The sequence below is a fragment of the Xiphophorus maculatus genome, chromosome 14 (assembly GCF_002775205.1).
Source record: "Xiphophorus maculatus strain JP 163 A chromosome 14, X_maculatus-5.0-male, whole genome shotgun sequence".
Classification (NCBI taxonomy): Eukaryota; Metazoa; Chordata; class Actinopteri; order Cyprinodontiformes; family Poeciliidae; genus Xiphophorus; species Xiphophorus maculatus.
This window is the reverse complement of record NC_036456.1, coordinates 18227647-18252070: the sequence shown is the minus strand read 5'-3', so window position 1 is coordinate 18252070 and position 24424 is coordinate 18227647. Positions and strand designations below refer to the sequence as shown.

Here is a 24424-nt window from a genome sequence, read left to right as displayed (position 1 = left end):
TAATATCATCACATACTTAAATTAAAGTTAGAAAATACACAGTGTTTTAATTGCCTTACAGTTTTTTGAATGAGATGGTAACAAAAACTAAAAGTAGTTCAGTAGGTCAATTTTAAAAATCACACATTTTTCTATTGAATTTACATTTGTGAATAAAAACTTTGCTAAAAATACAATCAAATTAATTAAAAAATAATTATTTTATTCTTTTCCTGAATAATTGTGAAAACCAAGGACAATATTATCCCAACGTAAAACAAAATCTTTATATATAATATCAATTATAAACCAACAGATATCTCCCCAAAACCTTTTTGCCTGAATGCAAAGCCAGTTTCAGGATGAGAATCACAGTGAACATTGTGAATTAATTTATTTTTTTTATTTTAGCATATAATGATTAGCTGGATAATATTATAATATTTGGTAAACATTTGTTTCACCGCATCATGGGAAGAGAGGAAATGGAACTGTTGCATTAACAGTCTTCTGCCACTTCAAAATAAGAGCGTGAATATAATAAACGTTTAACTACTTGAGGAATTATCAGGAGTAAAAACACCAAAACTTCAACACAAATGTCAAATTTATTCAATTAAAAGTTTATAGCAAAGTAAATTAGCCAGAAAAATTAATTTACGGAAAGCTAAGTGCCCTAAGCTGTTTAAAGCGAGCGGAAATGCTAAATAGCTAAACAACAATTTAGCTCTGCTATGAAAAGAAGTGTGCCACTGCAAATTAGTATAATAATTAAGAAAATGTTAAAATTTGCAGTCAGTAGAACTAAAACTGCATCAAACCCAAGACTGGTTCTGGATTCACACCTTCACTGGACCAAGCTGCTTTTCACAGACTTCAGGATAAAAATGGAAACAACAACATATTTCATCTCTTTCTCAAACCTGGGTTAACGCGATTGGACTTGGCTTTCTCACATGTTGTCACAGTGTAATTTGAGATGGGAAGCATTTTAAAATTAAGCATCTTGAGTTCGTCTGCCGGCCACAGAAACGCATTAGAGGCCAGACAAATTGGTTGAAATTGCCCCTCCCTGCCTCTTCGGCTGAACTAATGGAACCAGCATGAAGGTTAGCAGCGCTGAAATTGATCCCTGTCTGCACAGATTGTAGAAGTTCAGCCTTGGTTCATCCCATGTGCTTATTTATGCATGATCTTACCAGAGGCTTTTATTGTATATTTGATAAGTTTATGTGTGAGCATAGTTTTCCTGTCTCTCAAAGTTATAAAATAAACCCTTAATGCTGATTTTAGGTTGTAAATCTAATCTGAAGTCATTCTTCTGTTGCCATGAAAAATGTTAAACCTTCCTGTAAACGTCCTAAAGATTCGATTTAACCCGTTTTTAAATCCCCTAAATGTTTTTATGTTTCATGTTATAACCAGGAAATAAAGATATTTCATTGGGTTTGATGGTGTTTTCCCAAAGTTGCAACATTTGTTACATTTTCAGCTGTGTAAAACAAACCAAACTAATTTTAAAAACTGTTTACAATAAATGAAGAATGTAGAAAACTTGTTCCCCTCCTCGCCTGTGGTGGCGCTACACCCAGAATGACTGAAGGAAACTCTCTGAAGAAGACATGAGCGCAACTTACTTCTTCACAAAATGTAAACAATATGGCATCAGATTTTCGCAGCTGTAGGATTTATGTTTAGTCTTTCGTAAAAAATAACAAATCACAAACCATTTCTCTCAATAGTGTTAGACTCCAGTTGGCTTTGGCCGTATTTACCCAGAATGCCCTGCACAAATGTCGATTTCCTGATTCTGGAGCGGTCTACCATTTACATATGAATTCAAACTTTAACCGAACCGAGACAGACGTTATTAGGACAACCGGAGTTTGATTGAGTGTTCGCACTTCACCAAACAAACAAACTAAAATTAATTTAAGGCAGACTAAACATTTACAACAATTTACAATCTCTGTTTAATATTTGTTCATATTTTTGCTTTCCATTTTCCTACTCAGTTTCCCTATAAAGGGAGAATAAGTTGATTAATCTAAAGGAATGTCCCAGTTTTCAGATTAGAGACTGAATTATTTTCTTTCCATCTCACAATTATAAACTACTTTTTGTAGCCTCACGTCAAATCTCAGTGAAATAAATTGAAATGTGTTTTTGTAGTGGGATCAAATCTGAAGAAGCTGACCTGTTGTCACGTCGTCTTCTTCTCCTCTGCTCTCGTCTGGCTCCTTAATGAGCAGACTGCCTTCCTAATGAGCCAAACACTGATTACGTGGCTCCAGTTGTAGCGACAACCTTCAGGATGTTTGACACAGAGACAGCGGAGTTTCGCTCTGCTTCCTCGTCGCCATTGTTGATCCGGGTTGAATCGCTTCTGTAACTGCGGCTCCTGCGGGTTTCTCATCAAACAGCTGGAAGAAAAAAAGAGAGAGTTTTGTTTTGGGATTTTGTTTGTAATATGTCTCATAAGTAAGGTTTCCTTGAGGATAGGGGATAAACTTGTGTGTTTGATGCTGTCAGAACATTGAGCATCCTGCGGTGGATCCGATGATGCAACAGTCAGTTTGTTCAGATTAAAGCACATCACAGACACCAGAGGTGTCTCCTCCGCTCCCTAATCTCTGCTCTGAACTCCTGTCAAGATCTCCAAGTGTTTTCTCTTTTTGGCGTTTCTGCATCACTACAACTCAGTGTATTTGCATGGGTTTCATCTGCATTACAGCTGTGAGAAAACCTTTTCACTACTCTGTGAAAAAGGCAATGTTGTGATTGCAGTGTTTCCATTTAATAAGAAATTCAATTAAAACCGCACATGAACAAGTTGTTCACGCAATAAATCATTAAAAATCATGGAAGCAACGGATGAAAAGTCATCAGAGGAGACAATGGCGTCTCATTCAGGAGATGGATCGATAAACTCCACAGACTTGGAGTTTATCGACTTCATCGGCTACATTTTGTCATAAGAGCTTTGGATTCAACACTTTCAAATGGATCTCTGGTGGAGCCGGTTGAGCATTATTCAACAACGCCAGCACTTACAAATAAACACGGTTCTGCTGTTTACAAACGACTGTTAAGAGAAAAAAGTGTTTCCAATGCGGTTTGGTGAAATACACAAATTTCGATGCGGCTTAAAATCGAGCTCATCCGCCCCGTTGCTCATCGCTGCGTCACAAACTTCCAGCAGACGCCCAAAAAAAGTCGACAATTTACGTGAGTTTATCGAAAACCAAACTGAACACAAAGTGTCACCTGATCAGATCATCAACATGCATTTTCTGACTGACAGATTTCCTTTAAATGAAGGATAAAACCCACCAGTTTAGAGTCGCTTTTGAACCATAATGAATAAAATATTCACCAACAAAATGTAATGTTTGTTTACTGGCTTCTCAATTGGTGACTGTATAATTTTCTTTGTCTTCTTATGATATAAAGCACTTTGAACTGCCTTGTTGCTGAAATGTACTACACAAATAAACTAGATTGATTGATTAGTTGACTTATAAGTACTGGTAATGGTTCAAATCAATCAAGTTAATTTGTACAGAACATTTCAGCAATACGGCGGTTCAAAGTGCTTTACATCATAAAAATACAAAGTCAGAAGAACATCATACAGTCAACAACTGAGAGAAAAACCTTTTACAAACTTTACATTTTGATGAGTGCCATCATCAAAATCATCAACAAAAGTCAAATAAATTGGCCAATGTTTCATTTATTATGGTTTATGGGTAGCTAAAGGGTCAGAGTTCAGCTTTAGAAATGAATGAAAGTCAATGCAAAGTTCTGTGAAGATAGAAAGACTTAGACTGCGTTCACACTGCAGCCCGAAGTGACCCAATTCTGACTTTTTTGCCTTAAAGCGACCTTCATCTGCTCTTTTTATGACAGTCTGAACAACACAGGTAAGATCTTTTTCAAATGCAACGCAGGCCACTCAAACGTCCTTATTCTGCGTCCTGATACTCACAAGCTGGAAGAAAAACAACAACCATGGTGGAGGATAACGAGGATTAAGTTGTTATTATGCTGGCTCCAGTTGGACAACTTCAGAATTGTAAGCTATGCTCCACCTTCAGCATCCATGTTTACTTCTGGAAACACTGAGCATTTCTTCTTCTTCTTCTTCTACGTTTTTATGGCAGTAGGCAAAACACTGAGCATCCTCTGAGATCACATGAAATACGTATTCATCTGGAAGTGTGAACGACCACGGCAAAAAAAAAAATCTAATTTCACACACAAAAAAAAAAATCGGAATTTTGTCACTTCCGGCTGCAGTGTGTGAACGTAGCCTTAGTGTGTGTTGTGTGTGTGTGTGTGTGTTTGACCTTGTGCTAACAAGGTCTGTGCAGATGCTGATTACTTGGCTGCTTGGGAAACTCGGTGGGTAATACCGTGAATTTATTGGCTGCCAAGCCCCAAAACTTTCTCCCTCTAATCTGCTTGTTTTTCTGTCTCCTCTTGCTTTTCCTCGCTGCTGCCTCTGTCTTTGTTCCCGACCCGGCAGCCTGCCTCCTCAGACTGGATTTAACCAGCGAGCGCGGTTATCTGCGCCAAAGCTTCTCTGTGGACGCTTGCCTTGGTGTGCGATTGCCGCTCTGCTAATTTCACCTGTTAGAAGCGATGCTGCTTAACTCGTCGCTACAGCTGCGACGGTGCAGGTCTCGTTTCCACTTCAGTCATGCTGCAGCCATGGAGACTTACTGAACTGATGGCTGAGTAACACTGGCTGCTATTTTCTTTATAACAGAAGTAAAGCATTTATTGCAGACAATGATTTTTATGTGAAAATGTTAAATCTTTTGAGCGCTCTCAGTCTCGATAACCATCAGCGTCCGCCCACACACACAAACAGCTGCCCTGCCCTGCATGATAACTGGAGGATTTCACAGCTTTAATTATCAGGCTGGGACGTCTCTCAGCACAGACGCATGTTTGGGCTTTTCACTTTTGGGAGAGATATGATGGGGAATTTTAAAAAATGACCAAACAGTAGAATATGAGAACATCAAGCTCTGCACTCTTTGTTCTGCCACCACAGCTGAACAACAGAAACATTGTTTGATTGGCTGTTTAATAGGTTATCGGGCCACAACTAATAATTATCATGGTAATCTGTTGATTGTCATTATTAATTGGATGCAATTTCAGTTAACCACTTAAGATTGTTTTACACAATGTTATAAACACATTCAAATAATTCATTTTTAAAATAAGAAAATAGAAATCTTCTTGCCTAAAACACAAAAACATAGCATTGCTATGATAGCACAGCTTGATAATTTGTAACAAAGGCATCTGCAGCTACAAACAAAAGACTTAACATCAACATGTGAAAAGCTCAGCCCTTTCTGCTTGACTTGGCATCAATAGAGTGTAGAGCTGATCTATTTTAAAATTAATAATTGGATATGAAAAGGTGGTAATAGGAAATATTTTCTTACAAAATCTGAACCAAGTGAAGCGAAACCTAATCCACTTGAAGATTTTTGGGTGCAACATATTTACAAAGATTTATTTATCTTAAATGGAAAATGTATATATTTTTGTTCAGTTTTGACTTAATTACTGCTCTGTGTGTTGTTTTTTCAGCAAATGGTCTTTTTAAAAAGTCTCTATTCTACAGTTAACAATTAATCAAATAATTGATGATTATTTCAATAATCAAATCATCGCGATTAATCCGATAAATCACTTCAGCCCTAATAAGTTACAATGCAAACTGAGCCAGTCAGGGCTGCGACAAAGTACTCCACCCCCCCTTACTTCTTCTTAGCATTTCTTTGTTCATACTTAATTATTTCAGATGATCAAATCTTGATGTCAGGGAAAGATAACATGTTGTGAACAGTTCAAATATTGTCTGTATTAATCAAAAAGTAGGTCAAACTGACCTTTTCACTTAATGTTTCAAGCATTCAGCACCCTGAAGTGACTGACTCTTCATCAGTGCAGAGTGAGTGTTTGCATAGTGTGGCATAACTTTGAAAAGTGAATCGGTGGCCGTTGCTTTAGCTCTTTTACAGTAGATCACATTGTATGTAAGAGCTGAACTGGCATTGTTCAATAAGACACGTTTAAACTATGTGCACATCAGTGGTAAATGTGTAAAAATGTGTTTTCAACATCGCTACAGAGAAATTTTAACTCGTTCTTCCTTGCAGAGTTGTTTTAATTGGAGGCTTTTTGAACATCAGCCTACTCATGCCACACTTTATTTAGACCAGAGATGCAAAGGAAAATTGCCTTCTCCTCTTAACTTTTAGGATTATTTGAAATTGTAAAGTTGTGTCTTGTAGTCAGGGCAAGAACAGAACTGGCAGTCGTCTCAGTCAGCAGTCAGTGGGCAAGATGTGAAACCATGCACTAGCACCTAAAGGCTATTTGCAGTGACTGAATAAAATGCACGTCTGAACAGCCGGACCTGGAGAAGATGCAACTCTCAGACAAATCCCCACCATAAAAACCCAGTGCTTTCTCACTGTGACGATACGGAAGAGGATTAGGGTCAATTCAGGAAAAAACTCTGAAGTTAAAATCAGAATTTTTCTCAAGCTCTGAGATTGTGAGAAATTACTTTTTTTTTGCAAAATTTTAAGGTCAAAGTCAGAATGGTGAGATTAAATAATAATACATTTTATTTACAAAGGAAGCACTTATGGACATTAATCGTGTTAAAATCTGGTCTGAAAAGGCGCGTTTTGAGAAATGACTTGAATGTGGAAAGGGCTGTACAGCCACAGATGTCATAATTAAAGTAAATTAATTAATTAAAGTTGGATTTCTGTGATCAAAGTTGTAATTCTGAAATTGAAGTCCGAATTCTTAGATTAAAGTCTGAATTGTTAGATTAATGTCTGAAAACTGAGATTAATATCTGAATTTTGAAATTGAACTGAAATTGAAATCTGAATTCTGAGAAAGTCAAAATTCTGAGATTAAAGTCTGAATTCTGAGATTAAAGTTGTTTTCTTACATTAAAGTCATATTCTCAAAATCAAAGTCTGAAATCTGAATTCTAATAGTCTGAACTCAGATTAAAGTTGTAATTCTTAGATTAAAGTCCTAATTCTGAGATTAAGTTTGACTTCTTAGATTGACGTCTGAAAACTGAGATTAATGTAGGAATTCTGAGATTAATGTCATAATTCTTACATTAAAGTTATAATTCTGAGATTAATTTTTTTTCTTCAATGACCCTAATCTTCTTCCATATTGACACACTGAATAATCCTTGATTTCCAGTCGTTTTCACCTCACCAACGATCTACACTTTTTGTAAATTACAACTCCCTACAGGAGACAATTTCAATGCGAATTCATGCAAATCTCTAAAAAGTCACTACCGAGGCTGCTGGAGATGATTCGGACTTCTCAAAAGACCATTAAACACATTGATCAGGCTCTGCTGCTGCAGTTGGATACGCCAGGCTGTTATTAATCCGGTATTTATGAGCCTCTGTCTGCCATCTGTAAATTAAACATTCATAAAGTTCATTTTTGACGCAGCGTGAAAATCTCTCATTTTGATCCAGAAGACGTGCGCCGGACAGCGCCGTTCGTCGCAGGAGTAAACCAGTCAGATATGAGTTTAATCAACTGAGAGTGAAAGATTAAAACAAAAAAAAACAAAACAAAGGACAGAATGACTAATGGGTGACCAAAGTTAATGTGATTAACAATCTGGATATGAAATGAGCGGTTGATCCATTTAGCGTTTGGGTTATTGTGAGTGCGGCAGATGGGAGAAATGCTGGCTGATTATTCAAGGCCTGCATTAACTAAATCAATTAGATAAGAGGGTTTTCCTTGTAAATTACATTGTTAAGAGGGGATTACAATAAAAACAGGCCAAGCTCACAGTAGAGGTCCTAAAACGGAGCATGGGTTTCAGCTGAGGCCTACCGCAGTGTGATACATCAGGTATGATCATTAGGCTTAGCAAGGACACTATTTAATTTATTTACATGTTTGCGAAAGAAATACAGTCCAAAACTCATTAACGTGTAAAACAAACCTCAGCACAATAACCTAAAGCAGTCGTTTTCTGTCTGAACGGAAGAATTTTGGCCCTCTCTTCTTCCCAGTTTGCTTCGTTTTGACCCGGTTTCAGACAGACAGCTTTGCATTTGACTTCAGAATATCTTGGTTTGCAGAGGAGTTATTGGTCGACCTAATGCTGCATTTACACCAGCCCTGTTCAGTCCACTTTAAACAAACGGTTTGACTGGAAATCTGGCTCATTTGGAGAGGTGTTCAATTCCATTCAAGTTCATTTCATGGATCTGGTTTGCTTGACGCAATAAAGTGTCTCACTAGCTGAAAATTCAACAAATGTAACTTTGGTTTCCAATGTTCCCAATGCCAACTGGACTATAATGTGTGAAAACACCCTTCGACAATATAGGAATGGCTTCTTACGCCTTCTTGGGTTTATTGGCTGCAGGAATTGCTTCTCTGAGGACATTGCTGGTGTCTGACGGACTGACTGACATCAGATCGGCTCACAATGTGTCGCTTCTTGAGATCTTTTAGCTTACTTGCTGAATTCAAGCAGCCATCATGATCTGAACGTTTAAATGTGATGAAAAAGCAGAAGCAGAATAAATCTGTAACTATGTAGAAATGACTGATGATTCCAAACTTCTACTAGTTATAAAATTGAAGAGTAGAAGCGCGAAAGGTGTGGAAAATTGCTGCCGTCAGGGACATGATTTCCCCAGAAGCAACTTATTATCACATGCTTCCACTGTGAGCAGATAAAAGAAAGAGTTGCAGCTGTAAAGCCGCGTGTTGTATCCACTCTGAATGTGTTTGCCGCTGCACTAGGGGCGGATATAAAAAAGAAAGATCAGGGAGGGGGATTAAAGCAGCTTCTAATTATTCTCCATGTGCTTGATTTCTCTCTTTTTTCCACTCTCTACTTCCTTTCATCCTCTTTCTCCCTGTGACAATCTTTCCCCTAAGCCCAGCGACAAGGGGATTTATTTTGGCCTTTTTGAAGCAACGCTGCTGTTATGCGGAGCCCAAGAGAGCGGACAGTCAGTAAGGGAGGCTGGGTAAGAAAAAAAATAAAATAAAGGATGGCGAATAAAATGAAAGAGGAGCGAAGAGGAGGAGGAAGCGGAGCGATGGGAACAGATGGGGTGATGCCGATGGGAAAGAAATGGAGAAGAAGGCGAAAGAGTCTTAGTTCGCCCAGCTGAAACAGGCCGGGGGGAGGATGAGGAGGGAGGGATGAAGGTTTGTCACGACTAAATTTTCACCCTCAGTGATTCGGGAATACATGAACAAGCATTTTAACCTAATTTGATGCCAACTTTTACCACAGATGGAAGTTTTGTTTTTATCTGGAGGAGCTGCTAACTTATTAGCCTCCAATAAGGACGCGCTGGTTCAGGTTGCCAGGTTTCTACCAGATCCTGCAAACAGTGGCTGGGACACAATCCTATCATGATCAAATTTTTCATGCCTATGCCTGTAGTTTAGGTGTTGCGATTATTTTCTATTATGAGATTCATTTTTCTCTTTTAAATAAAATGAAAGTTGGATTTTTATCCTTTATTCAGCCTAAAATTATGCTGCTTTTTATTTAGTTTTAATATTTTCTTTTCTTATGAGAATCAGTAAGAATGACGGCAGCTGCAGCGACAAACTAAAGTTAAACGTTAGAGAATAAATCCCCGAACACAGATCCAACATCATCATATCAAGCTTCATCTTCTCTCTCATCACAGCCCATTAGCAGCTTTTTAACTTCATCTGGATGACATCCTCGCCTACACAAAATGTTTTCACAGAGGCGGAGATGCAACACTTTTTAAAATGTGCCAACTTTGACTGCTGCTCCGGAAAACACGCTGAAAGTACGCTTTCTCTAATCCTAAAATGTCAGGAGATGGAAAAGTTAGAGAAAAGTTGAATTAAGGGGTGAGTAAGAGGCTTATTGTCTCGAGGAAACAGTTTCACTTTGTTCAGCCACATGGCAAACAGAGGAACTGTTTCCAAATTAAACCGTGGGATTACAAACCCGATCGCTCTGGATCCAGCCCTGAGGATTCATCCGACTTCCAGTGACCCGCGCTGACATCCATAGCATCCATTATTACATGTGAGGCGTCCGTGACTTCAACGTGTTTCGGGATATACAGGGTAGGCCATAAGCTCCCATACATAGGAGAATGTAAAACGTAGATTTCTTTTATATTTCAGATACCCAAGAAGATGCGTTTGACAAAAGAGCAAAGAATTTGAATTACACTGATGACTGGATCGGGAAGCAGTCGCGTGGTTGCACAAAACTTTAGCAGAAAACATGGAACCAGCATCAAACACGACACTGTGGCAAAACTTATCTGCAAGTTTCAGAAAACTGGAAATGTTGCAGATCAACCAGGAAGTGGTCCAAGACGTGCAGCGATTGCACAAAAATAAAAGCGGTTGTCCAACATAAAATGTTTATTTTTTCTCTGTATGGAAACTTATTGCCCACCCTGTACATTCATTTAGATTCCTGATGTTATCAGATAATCTGCAGCAGATTTAGAAAGTTCAGTTTTCGTTTAGCCATCTTTATGTCCTCTTTGTTTCATTTATTGCAGTTTATCACTCATATCCAGTTTGCTGTGGATAATAAAGCTGCTGGCCAAAGGCGTATTTCTAAGAGAAATAAAAATTTGTCAGCAAGTTTCCCAAAGGCCAGACATTTGAGTCAGAGCTGAAACAATTAATCAGATTAATCAGTTATTGAAGTAATTGTCAACTAATTTAGTAATCGATTAATCATTGGCTGGAGTATGCGGTCTCAAAAAACAATTATTATTATTATTAATATTCAGAGCAGTAATAAGTCTGTTATCCAAGATTTTACATTTTAGATTAAAAACACATTTGTCTGGAAATATGTTTTAAAATTCAAGTTTTAACTCCACATGAACAAGCATTTTATTTTATTTTATTTTAAGCTGATTTTATTTTAGGCAATAATATTTTTTCTTAGAAGCGGTTAACTGAAATATTTGTAGAATCTGCTATTTTTTTTTAAATTCAATTATTCGTCAGTATAATTTTTAACTACTTCTATTAGACATGTCATGATGAGAGATTTTTCTGGACAATCAATCGTCCAGAAGAAACGATAATATTCTTGTTTTGAGACAATTTTCCAGTTATATTTAATGCTAATGGCATAATTATGGAAGAACATGTTTCCTCAAAGATCAATAAGCTTTAAATTCTAATAAACATTTAACACTGGACCTGCAAGACATTTTAATTATCCAAATTAATAAAACAGAAACAACAAATAAAATTCATTATGAAATTTCTGTAAACAAAAGTTATCCTTCAAAAAAAAAAAGGTCTAGCTGAGACCAAAGTACCAGACTGAAGACTTTGTCAGTTTTTGGCAGAAATAGAGAAAAACAATAAATCATGCAGATGAAATTACTGAGTTTGTTTTAATTTATTATGTGATTAATTGATATATTATTGTTAACAATAATTGTTAATTCAGGCTCTAATTTGATACGGTGTCTAAAAGTTGCTGCCCACTGAGTTGCCGTTCCCGGCTGTTATAGATTCATTGCTCAACATTTCAAAGCAACTTATTTCTCCAACCCTTTGAGGGTCGCCTGGTATAAACCAGGCGAGTTTCCCTCTCGACACCGTTTCTCTTTGTTTCTCTCTCTTAAATCTGGATCGCTCTCTGGAGAACGTGCAGCGCTCCTCTAACGTGCTTCCACAGCTGCATCGTCGGCCCAGTGGGGCGCTTTCACCATCGCCCTTAAATCTGCCTAATTATGCATCTCATCAGCTTTTCAGCCTCTGGACAACTCCGAACTCTGAGCCACAAACACGCTCATTCCCTCTCTGATTCACATTCTTCATCTGAGTTCATCTCTTACATAATCTCTGGGGTTTAATCCACCAATCCTCTTTCTCTTCAAATAAGCCACCTTGTTTTGTCACTTTCTAATTTTACTCAACTAAATATTTCCAGGAATACCACTGATAAATGTAATTTCTTCATCGTCCAGTAAAAATCGTTTTTGCTTGGCTGCCTTTTTGCTTCTCCTCCACCCACATCCAAACTTTATAACACCTGGAGCTTCAGTGACGATGATCAGTCAGTCAAACTCGTCACGTTGAATGGAGTTTCAAGGCTGCAGAAGTGTGTTTAAGTGGAGCCAAAATCTGCAGAAGAGTTTAAATATTACAAAAAGTATGTAACGTGTCAAACTCAAGGTCCAGGGGCCAAATCTGGCCCGCCATAGCTTTCTATGTGGCCCTTTAGACTCCAAATTACATCAATTAGTCTCTCCAGTTTCTCACAAATCTGCAAAATTCATACAAAATCCACAAAAAAATCAACAGGTCCCCCATTTTTTCTGATTTTTAATGCACATTTTCTCTTAAAATTGGCAGAAATCTTTGGGTTTAAGTGACTGCTGCGTCAGCTTCACTTGATGTCAAGCTATAGTCCGTCATCAATGCAGCGATTGATAAAAAGTCACGTTTAACATAAATTAGCACCATAAAAAACAAAAACATTCACAAAGTCCTGGATGAAAAGATGCTCAATATTACTTTATTTTAAAAAACGCTTATTGAATACTGAAACAAACAGCTATTTACTGATATTTTAACAGTTTAGTGGGTTTTATCAATACATTCTGCCCTTTAAGAAGAATCAGATTTTAGATTCGGCCCAAAATGAGGCTGAGTTTGACAAGGTGAAGTTACCTAAAGATATAGCAGTAGAAGAAGCTGAATATTTTGGTATATGAATTGTTGAAATCTGTTAAGTATGAATAACGCACATCAACATCTACAATCTGCCTGACCAACATCTTTAAAGGTGAGAAAGTGCAGAAAGATTCCCAAAACCGAACATCTGATCCCAAATTCAACGTGATGAAGAAAAATCAATGAATAAAACATTCCTGTAGCGTTGAGAGACATAAATCCTGATCCACTCACCACTGTGGGTTTTTTTCTTCCTGACGGAGGATAGAGGGAGAAACACACAAGTTAAACTATTAATATCACAATATGGTGGACATGGAAACCCCAAAACGCAGCGCAGAAGAGAAGAGAGGCGACTGAAGGGATAAATACCAGCTGAATCTGTATAAACAAGTCGAATGGAAATGTCATTTAACCCTGAGACATGAGCCCTCTGAGGCTGTGTGTGTGTGTGTGTGTGTGTGTGTGTGTGTGTGAGAGGCAGAGCAGTGAGGTACAGCTGAGTTGATGTGAATTGACGGCCGCTGTCAGTGCTCTTACTGCTTTCAATAAACAGGTCAAAGCTGGTGTGTGATTTGCTCTGCAGTGGTTGTAAATATGCTCCTCGTCTGCCTTCATCTGTTTACCAATCCACAAAATGAAGATTCTTTATTGTTTCTCTAGTCATATTCTGCCATATTTTGTTTTTATACAAAAATAAAAGAAGTAACAAGGTTTTGAGCCACATTTAATTTCAGGGGTGCAGGTAATGATTCTTTTCATAATTGAGTGTTTTAATCAGATAAAATAAATTTGCACATTCTGCAGATTTTTCATTGAAGCACTTCAGCCTTTTTTAGACAGTATTAGAAATATATATTATGGAAAATGTGTGCATTTTTGTAAAGTTTAATTACTGTGTTGTTCTTTCTGACAGTTTCTTTAAAACTGAAGCATCTATCACCCTGAAATGAGTGAATCTTCATCAGCACAGACTGAACCTTTGCATAACGTCTCATGAGACTAAATAATGTAATTATTGGATCGTATTTCAGTAGCAGTTGCTTCAAAAATTAAGCGAGTGATAATTATGAGGAGCTGTATGTTGATCTATTCATTGAGGAGGAGGCGAAAAACAGGATCAATGTTGTCTGAAAGCAGCTTGGAGACATATTAGACCAGCACCCTCCCCAGAGATTTAAACGTGCTCTTTGGTGAGCCTTCTTCTGCCTATAATTCACCACACTGATGATTGATCACTGTTATGTGAAATACTAAAATTGTGATGTTATTTAGCTCACTTTGGATTAGCATAATCAAACATACATCTCTGGAAAAACTTAAGAGCCCACTGCACTGAACCTCATTAAAAACCTCCTGGTTATTCCACCAAATATTGATTTCTGAACTTTTCCTGGGTTAAAACTTTAGCATTGTTGTTTTTAAATGAATACCAACTTGATTTCTTTGCATTATTTAAGGTCTGAAAGCGCTGAATCTTTTACGTTATTCTGACCATTTCTCATTTTCTGCTCATAAATACTACATTTTTGCTTGGAATTTCGGAGACATGTTGTCAGTAGTTCATAGAATAAAATAACCATGTTCAACATACTCAACATATACCTATAAAAAGTAAAATCAGAGACACTGATCATTTTAAGTGGTCTCTTAATCTTTTTCCAGAGCTGTAATTTCTCCCAACTTCTGTAACAAACTAAATACAGAGTGGCCGTATTGAACAGAAGCAGCTAAAAGTCTCAGTTTTCTCGTTTTATTTGAGAAGGTTTAACTGTTCAACCATGATGTAGCTATAAAAATGTTACTTTGGGGACACTTTCCGCCAAGCCATTCGCACCTTTTCTCTCCATCTGAAGTTGATTCTCTCACATCAGGTTGCTGTTTGGCACTCCGTCACTTCAAGCTAGCGCCGCATATTGGCAGTTTGAAAGGAAGTTAAAATGCTGAAACACAATTTGTTGTTCATTTGACTTTGATGTTACAAAAACAACAAGCCACTCCTGCATTTCATTATTGTTCTGCGCTGTGAAAAGATGCTTAAATGAGTAGATTTGGACCGTGCAGATGAGAAAGGGACGTATCAGTTTCTGTTCAATCTTGCAGGCTAAGATGTAAGAGAAGCATTGACATCAGAGTAGAAAGGAGAGACGTGAATAGAGCATTGAAGTGACAGGTTGCTGTCGGTGCAGGAAGACACTGGAAGATGGATGAGGACGGGGTGAGCGACCCAACGTTGATGTCACCACAGACGACTAACCACGCTTATTTGTACTTGGTGTTTCTGAGAAAAGCGGGTCAGCAGTTTGAGTCCAGTGTGTTTGAATGTATTTGAGATTATGTCAAAAAGGAAATGAGGCCGTTTCTCTGTGACTGAGGATTTGTTTACCCTGACTTGACCCGACATCTTAAAACGTTTTTTTCTTTTAAGAGATGAATGAAAAGCCGCTCAGGAAACATATTGCCGTTTTATTTCTGCTCTCCACAGTTTGGCTTCTCAACGTAAAACCAACCGCGGTCTGCACACACACACGTCTGTCTGTAATGACCTGTGTGCAAAGAAAGATAAATTTGAAGGCCGTTATTTTCACCAGACTCTGGGGGGAATATTGAAAAATCAATTTTAAAGCTCCGTCTCTGCTAACACGGCTACGGTGTGGGAAGGCATCAAGTCAAAGGAATCCACATGAAAAGTCGACCTCAAACTAAAATCTACCTGCGCAGTGGAGCGCGAGTTTCTGTTTGCCTTCTTTCTCTCTACAACAAAACAAATCCTCCATGTTTGATGTTCTTAGGCAAGTATTAGAATAGTAGAGCTTTTATTTTGGCGAGCTGATTATTTAGGAACACTATCAGAGTCTGACGAAAACTGAAGATCTAAAAACAGACTTCCTGGTACTTTGACAGGAAATGTTTGAACAGAGCTTCTGATTTTATGAAATGTATTTTTTATTTTTGGATTATCTCTGGTTTAGTGAAACACCTTTGAAACATAAAACCATGTAATCCATCACATCCCTCCCTGCGTCTGTGAACACTGTTCACATATTCTCAACTGGATTTAATCTGGACTTTGACTAGGCCGTTCTCACACATGAATATGAGTTAATCCAAACCATGTTATTGGATAAACTATGGATTAATACGACGATGAATCGTGTGGAAACTTTGGCACATTTTTCTGCTTTATACAATATTGGAAATGCATTAAAATATGCAAATAAAGAAATAATTTCTTTTTAAATAATAAAATAAACATTTTTGTTGCTTAAAATGCAAAATCAGCCTTTTAGTTTGATAATTTGTAGCAAAAAAAAAAAAAACACCTTTAAAATCAACATGTGAAAATCTCAACTCTTTCTGCTTGACTTATCAATACAGGGTAGAATTGATCTGTTGATTATTTATTGGAGTAAGCGATTAATAATTGGACAGCAAAAGGTGCTTTATAAGAGATTTGTCTTTTTCTCTTGCTTGAATCAGGTGAAGCTGAAACTATGACAATTGAGAAGTTTTGGGTACAACAGAAAGTTTTTACATATAGTTTTTAAAAAATATTTTTTATTAATCTTAATTGGAAAATTTTTATTTTTTGTTCAGTTTTGACTTAGTTACTGCTCTGAGTTTGTTGTTCAGTCAGTAAATGGTCATTTTTTGAGTCAGTAATTAATTCACAACTTAATTAGTTGACAAAACAAAAGTAACGTCCTATAGGGTACTTTAGGACCCTAAAGTACCTAAAGACGTAAAACTGTTTTAAGACAGTTTTACGTCTTAAAACTGATAAACATTTGTTTATCTCTCCATCCTTTAAGGATTGTTGAGGTAAAATTAAAAACATCCTCAAGTTTTGCTTTGTTTATGGTAAAACAAAACAAAAAAATTTCAACAATTTTCCTTCCTGAAAATAAATTCAGCATAATTTTGGCCAGATCTTGGGGTACCACACATAAAAACACTTAGTCATCTTCGGGTTAAACTGCAAAAACAATGTTTTTATTGTCTCTTTTTGTCTGAGGTGAAAAAATAAAAGAGGATTAATATTTTTTATCTGTGCTTTCCAGGACCTCGGGCTCAACTGATCTACTGAAGGCTCAAACGGTTATTATTTGTAGGTCCATTACAGCTGCAGGCCACGACTTTAATAGAGTTTACATCACGTCTGAAGAATCTCTCTAATTTTCTCCCATGTAATGACCCGCTTTTTATTGCTTTTTCATTTTATGTGCTTGAATCCACCTTAAATCACCTTCCAACTATTCCCCTAAAAGACGGTGGGGGCGTTGGATGCAGCGCAGAGCGTCGTCACTTCAGCAGCATGTTGTTAGACACGTTTTTCTGTAATAAAACCGAAGCTTTTCTCTCTGTCGTCCTGCAGGTTTTGGACCTCACTCGATCCTGAGCTGACCCTAAGTGAGTGATTAAACGTCGGGCCGGATGCTTCAGTAACAATGGCTCCTGCGGCCATGCCTGTCCCTACATCTGCCTTCGTCTCCCTCCGCTCCTGCTCCTCCTCACTGCTCTTCCTCCTCGTCTTCCTCACTGTGCTGACTTCATGCCCGGCTCCGGCCCTCGCAGAGTCTTCAGGGAACTGTACGGCCAGCGGAGACCCCTGTCAGGAAGGTGGGCCACTGATATCTTTTATGTAAACCGCAGTTCAGTTGGAAAAGTGAATGAGTGACACAACCTTGTAATGTTTAAGCAGTTCCTATTACGCAAAAATTCACATTTTGTACATTTTAATGCTTCCATTTTTGTCTCAACTGCTTTGAAGATCAGCCCAAAAAAAAACAAACAAAAAAAAAAAAAAACACTCAGCTGTTTTATCTGGCAACAAGTCAATGAGTGGTTTCAAAAAACTTCCAAATGTCACAAATCAGCAGGCAATGCACGGTTACCTAGCAACCCCAGCGGAATTCCGCCCGTTACCTAGCAACCCAAGCTGAGCTCCAACATGTTTGGTCAACTGGTTTTACCGCTTTACACACTGTACAATGGCTGCTGGTAAAGACAAATTGTTTTCATTTTTGTGTTTCAGGAGTGGTACTTCCTGTGTGGAACCCCCAGAACCCGTCAGTGGGAGACAAAGTGGCACGGGCAATTGTTTACTTTGTGGCACTTATTTACATGTTCCTGGGCATGAGCATCATAGCGGACCGGTTCATGTCGTCCATAGAGGTACGTTACTCATTAAACACTCGTGTATCCACTAGAAACTGATCAAAAAATATTGATAAACTTGGCACCAGTACCGGATTGATACTAACATGGCAAGATCGTTACTTTTGTTTCAGATTTTGTCTAAATTTTATTTTATTTTTGCAGCATTGTTTCTCAACAGTTCCTCAAAAAAGATTTTGCTTTGATTTGCTCTCAAATTAAAATGTTTTCATTTAGGAAAGACTCACAAATTTGTTTTGCTTTTCTATTTTTCTGTTTATCACGTTAACATGCTCTGAAAGTATTTTATGGACACCAATAAACTTTGGTGTCTATAAACGTCCAAATTCCATCCTAGGATTTAACAAAACATTTCATAGGAAAAAACAAGGGCTGCACTGATTGCAGTTTTCTGGCCGATCGCTGAATACCGATCATTTAAAAACCTGAATCTACTGATTCCAATTTTGGTCAGAAATATTTTTTTTGTCTGAAATGTTGCTAAAGATTGTCGCTGAGTTGGTGATAGTGGAGTGACTGTTGTTAACTGGAAACATGCAGACATGACCTGGTGGCTGATTTTTAGACCTTTGCCAAAGTAGATAAAATCAGGACATACGATCGGCTTTACATATAAGTATTGGCCGGTCACCGATCTCCCAAATTTAAGAAAATCGGCACCAATAAAATGGTGTACCTCTTAAAAAAAGACAAAAGCCCAGGTAATAATAAAAAAGTATTGGTATCAATATCAGTGATACTGGCTTTTCATTTACTTGGTATCAGATCAATACCAAAATATGCCGTATCTCACACCTCTAGCATCCACAGTACCTTCTAGAAAAGGAATAAACTTAAACTCCTTTTGCTGCCTTTTCTCTTCTCTGCAGGTCATAACATCCCAAGAGAAGGAGATCACAATAAAAAAGCCAAACGGTGAAACCACAACGGCTACGGTCCGGATCTGGAACGAAACCGTTTCTAATCTCACGCTCATGGCTTTGGGCTCAAGCGCTCCAGAGATTCTGCTGTCAGTTATTGAGGTAAGTCCAGGACGAGATTAGCAGCTGCCCAGCAGACCAGACGTTATGAAACCCAAAGCAATAATCCGATTTTCTGACCTCCGACCTGCAGGTGTGCGGTCACGGCTTTGAGGCCGGGTCTCTGGGTCCCAGCACCATCGTGGGCAGCGCCGCCTTCAACATGTTCGTGATCATCGCCCTCTGCGTGTACGTGGTTCCCGACGGAGAGACGAGGAAGATCAAACACCTTCGGGTGTTCTTCGTCACGGCAGCATGGAGCTTGTTCGCCTACATCTGGCTCTACATGATTCTGAGCGTGATTTCTCCTGGAGAGGTGGAGGTGAGGAAGGGTTAAACGGAGGGCGATCCACGTTATACTGATTTAATATCGCATTATTTTAATGTGTTAAAATTAATCGATTGATCAATCTACGGGCATTTTAATTGGTTGAAGCGTGGCAGAAGGAGGCACCATTCAGGCAACTGCGTGCATATTTATATGTCATGCTTACAAAGTTAGGCATCATGATTAATCAGCGCGAGAATGTGATTAATCGATTGACAGCAGTTGTAAAAAAATTAATTTACCCCTCGTCTTTTCTCTTCTGCAGGTTTGGGAGGCTGTGCTCACCTTCCTCTGCTTTCCCCTCTGCGTCGTCCAAGCCTGGGTGGCCGACCGGCGCCTTCTCTTCTACAAGTATGTCCGCAAGCGTTACCGTGCCGACAAGCACCGCGGCATCATCATTGAGACGGAGGGAGATGGAGGGATTGGCGGCATGGACGGAGGAGGCGGAGGAGGAGCGTTGGGTCCGGGTGGATTCACAAAGATGGATATGCTGGAACTAGACGGACAGATCGCGCTGAACTGCCACAGCGGGATGGACGGAGGCATGATGGAGGGGGGAAAGGATGAGGATGATGAGGCCAGGAGGGACATGGCGAGGACGCTGAAGGAGCTGAAGCAGAGACACCCAGACAAGGACATGGAGCAGCTGATCGAGATGGCTAATTATCAGGTACAATCTTATTTTTTAGACAAACTTGTCCTTTTATGTTTCATAGCTTGATTGTCAGGTAGCTGCTAGCCTGACTCTTGAAAATCTTTTAGCTCGACTCTTGAGATGCTGCTAATTTGCTTCTTTATTAGGTGCTAGCTTAACTCTGATCAAAAAAGAAAAAAGCGTCCAATGACGTAAATCATTTGAAATGATACCCAGCTGTGTCTCAGAGTTTTAAATAGACTTTTTGAAATAAGGCCTACGGACAAGCTGCTTTAGGAGACACTATGAGAGACTGTTTATAGAACTGATGTTTTATAGTACTTATGTTACTGATTGCTGTTGTAAAAACACCTACATCTAAACTGCTGCAGATTGATTCAGGATTCAGCTGCACTGCATTGCCTAAACCTCCAATAATTACATTGTTCCCAGCCAACAGAGATTCAGTTTAATGTAATGATCTTTGCTTCTAGGATAGCCAATTTGTCCATTTTCAATTTGGGAGATCGTTAAGGTTACTATTCATCCATGCAGTTTTATTAAAATCAATGCCACTGGATTGATAAGCATCATTAGCTTTAAATTGTAGAGTTAAAAGTCTGGTGCTTCATGAAGGAGGTAAAAGTCAAGCCAACTAAAGAGTTTTGAAAATTTATTTACCCTCATAAAGATTTCTTCTGTGTTTGCTTACAGCCACATACAAATGTTTCACGTCATCTCAGAGAATAAAACATTAAACAGACAGAAAAAAAGTGGCTTTAGTGTGATGGTCTGGCGGTAATTTATGGAGGCAAGAATTTTTCTCTCTACCAGAAAATCCAGACGGGGAATGTTTCAGTTTGTGACCTTAAGCTTAAGTGCATTTGGACCAAATGTGTAGCAAAGAACCTCAGCAATTCTGCTTCTGAATGGCTAAAAAATATATCTTTGGATTGGTCTAATTAAAGTTCTGACCTCTTAAAAAACTGTTTATGCTGAAATCTGTCTAATTTAGAATAAATCTGTAATAAAAAATGGGCCAAAATTCCTCCACTGATGTTAAATACTCAGATTTATTGCAAGCACTTACTAGGCTCATAGGTGATTAGTTTTTCCTTTTGGGAAATGTTCGTTTGGATATTTTCTTCCATTTATTTTATTCCACTATTGCTGGGAAAAGCAACATTTTCTCACTCTGCCCTGTCAATGTAAAACTCTACAAAAAGATCTAATTCCTGTGGGACCATTCAAATTTCTTTTAAGACAAAAAGAGAAATATTGTTATGAAACTTGTTTTTAGTTCATATTTTATTAGCTTATTTAACTGAGTAAAATTTTCCTAACTGCTTGTCTTGTTTCTGTGGTTGTAACTTTACCAAAACAGGTTTCTTATAAATGAGATCATGAACCTATAAATGAAGGTCAAATAAAATGAAAAAATAAAAAGTATTTTAACTCAGCTCATCTTTGTTTAAAATTTTTTAAATAAATTTGACGATTTACTTTAAATATCTACACGAATAAATGAATATTGTCAACTTCCTTAGTCATATTTTGTTATTTTTAGAAGGGTGATGTTATGTAATCTGGACGAAGATTTAAAAAAAAATTTATTTTAAATTTTTTTTGTATTTTCTTTTTTTAATATAACAAGTTAATTGGAGAAAGACTACCCTTTTTAGTCACATTTATTGATTATTTTTATGTTTAGTCATGATGGATCATTTGTGTTTGTGACAAATAAAAATTGTTTAATATTTAACTAAAAAAATAATAATAAAAATTTGACATGGAAGCAAAAAGTTTCTCTCTTCTACTCAAACAATAAAAGTACGTTTAATTTTAACAGAGCATATCCAGTTATCTACAGTTATCTGTTTGGTTATTGATTGTGTTTCTGATCAGGTTCTGATGCAGCAGCAGAAGAGTCGAGCGTTTTATCGCATCCAGGCCACCAGGATGATGATCGGAGCTGGAAACATCCTGAAGAAGCACGCCGCCGACCAGGCTCGCAAGGTGATCATCTTTGACCTTTAACCTCAGACCTTCGGCCGACAGGCAGCCTTTCACCGGGGTGTTTTTTTATTCTACTCTTCAGGTGGTGAGCAGCAACGAGACCCAGACTCAGGAGGACGACCCTCACACCATCAGGATGGAGTTTGAGCCGTCTTTGTACCAGTGCTTCGAAAACTGCGGCTCCCTGAATCTGACTGTAGCCAGACATGGAGGAGACCCTGGAGTCACTGTCAAAGTGAGTTTCTATTAGAACAAATTAATCCCAGTCCGCTGGGATTAAAATGTTTGTGGGGGCGAAGGCTAACAGACGTAGTGAGAAATAAAAGGAGGCACCTGGGGAAGCGATCACTCACATCTCCAGCACTTTTGTCTTCATCTGATCTCTCTCATGAAGTGTTTTCACCTCCAGGAGACGTGAAAATCTTTGGTTTCTTTTCTAATTGGATGCTGTCGCGAGGCTCAGATGATAGAGGAGATCTGAGGCAAGCTGGAAGAACGTTTTCCTCTTTTGTTTTCAGTTTCCAAAACCTCGTCCTTTAGCAAAGGCTGCTTGATCTCAGCCCTGGAAAACAGGGCTGAGAAAAACTGTGGTGCTTGAAATTCTCTTCTTGCATATAAATGTTGCTGTTTTCAAACTGCATTCAAGAATACTTAGGGAAATTAAATGTAGTTACTCTCATCATCCAAGTGTCTTCAAACAGATTTTGTTGTTGGAAGGATTTCCAGTAGCAGTCAGTAATGCAATTAATCTGAAGAGGCCTCTGACTGAAGGCTGTTGCTACAAGCACATCCTTAAAAAGTATTACATTCATTTAACATTCACTGTTTCTGGACAGTGGCGCAGTAGGTAGCACTGTTGCCTTGCAGCAAGAAGGTCCTGGGTTCAATTCCCGGCCCGGGGTCTTTCTGCATGAAGTTTGCATGTTCTCCCAGTTCCCAGTTCTCTCCGGGTACTCCAGCTTCCTCCCACAGTCCAAAAACATGACTATTAGGTTAATTCTATTAGGTTAATTGGTCTTTCTAAAATTCTCCCTAGGTGTTGCATGGTTGTTTGTCGTGTCCGTCTCTGTGTTGCCCTGAGGCAGACTGGCGTCCTGTCCAGGGTGACCCCGCCTCTCGCCCAGAATGTTAGCTGGAGATAGGAACCAGCACCTCCCGACCCCACTAGAGACAACGGTGTAAGAAAATGGATGGGTGGACATTCATTTAAATTAAGACCCTGAAATGACTTAAATTCATTAGAATAATGGAAATTGTCCTTAAATAATAGCAGGTCTTAATTAGCAGCAGCAGAACTATTTAACCTTGTATATTCTATGTAGTTTATGTTTCTCATGGGACTTTTCTGTCAGGCAAACGTTACAGACGTTTTGCAGACAAGCTACTGCTAATTAGCTGCTTGAATACCATTCTCTAGCCAGCTAGCTTTTTTATAGTCCGTCATGGGTAAATTCAAATTTATCACCAGATTTCTTGACAACGGTCGTCTTAGCCACTGGCTCACTTCTGTTGCTAACCCATACGATGCTACATTCATCCTGTGCAAAAAAGCTAGCTTAAATTTTCGTTTGTACATTTCTGTTGTGTTACTGGTCTTAAATTCAATTCATAATGGTCTTAAAAAGGATTTATAAAGTCTTAAATTTGAGTTGGTGAAACCTGCTGAACCCCTCTGTGGGATCACAATCTCATGACTGTCCTGAGATGCTAGCAGCTCAAATACCCAAACAGCAGAGACAATATTCCACAGCGAAATGTCCTGGATGACATCATCAGTTGTTGGCAAGGTGCTAATCCACCTCATTTGCTTTTGCCGCTTCTTTTTAAACCTTTTACTTTGTTCTGTTCAGCTGAGATGCTGGACCTTGGATCTGGGAATGATGCCAAACCCGGTTTAAGAACGACCCAGGAGTTGGTATTCCAATATGGCGACGCCCAAGTAGCCATTGTTCGTAGAACTGCTTACGAACATCGTGTTAAGATTTATTTGAAATTTGTTCAGTTTAGAGTTACAGGTGATACAATTTGTGGATGCACTCTTACAGGTGTGTTTAATAAAATTAACATGTTTCCACCACAACTCACTACTGTTGATACGAGGAGTGGCCATATTGGATCTCAAAATCAGCATTTGAAAAACTGATTGACTTTTCAAGTGGGAAGTGCAACTTTGGGGGATTTTTCAGATCAGAATACCAGAGTTCAGTTTGTCAGGACGTACAGTTAGAAAGCCAGAGAGACGTTGGAGTAGGGGATAACGTCCCATACTCCATTCTGATCAATGGTTTGAACTTCCTCCTTCTGTCTCTGCTCATGAGGCTGATTAAACCTTTTTGCACATGACAAATCCAGTTTTCATGAAATGAGTTGATAATATTGCCTCCAAATAAATACTAATGGGTTTTCTAACTCCTTGTTGTCGAGCTGTGATGCTAATCATTCAACAGTGACTGAGAGCGTCGGATGATTATGAGAAATAGTAGAGATAAATTTGACAAA

The 24424-nt window shown here is 38.4% G+C and overlaps 1 protein-coding gene across 2 annotated transcripts in view; it reads left to right on the top strand.

Annotated features, from left to right (window-relative positions):
- The window catches only part of LOC102233577 (sodium/calcium exchanger 1-like), a 108721-nt gene that overhangs the window by 32820 nt on the left and 51477 nt on the right, over positions 1-24424 (top strand). For both annotated transcript variants that reach the window (XM_005799595.3, XM_023346171.1), the window contains exons 2-8: positions 17126-17370; positions 17786-17925; positions 18798-18950; positions 19042-19269; positions 19541-19945; positions 21815-21925; positions 22008-22160. In XM_005799595.3, the coding sequence (XP_005799652.2) occupies positions 17199-17370; positions 17786-17925; positions 18798-18950; positions 19042-19269; positions 19541-19945; positions 21815-21925; positions 22008-22160 (1362 nt within the window). In that variant the 5' untranslated portion in view covers positions 17126-17198. The remainder of the gene's footprint in view (positions 1-17125; positions 17371-17785; positions 17926-18797; positions 18951-19041; positions 19270-19540; positions 19946-21814; positions 21926-22007; positions 22161-24424) is intronic.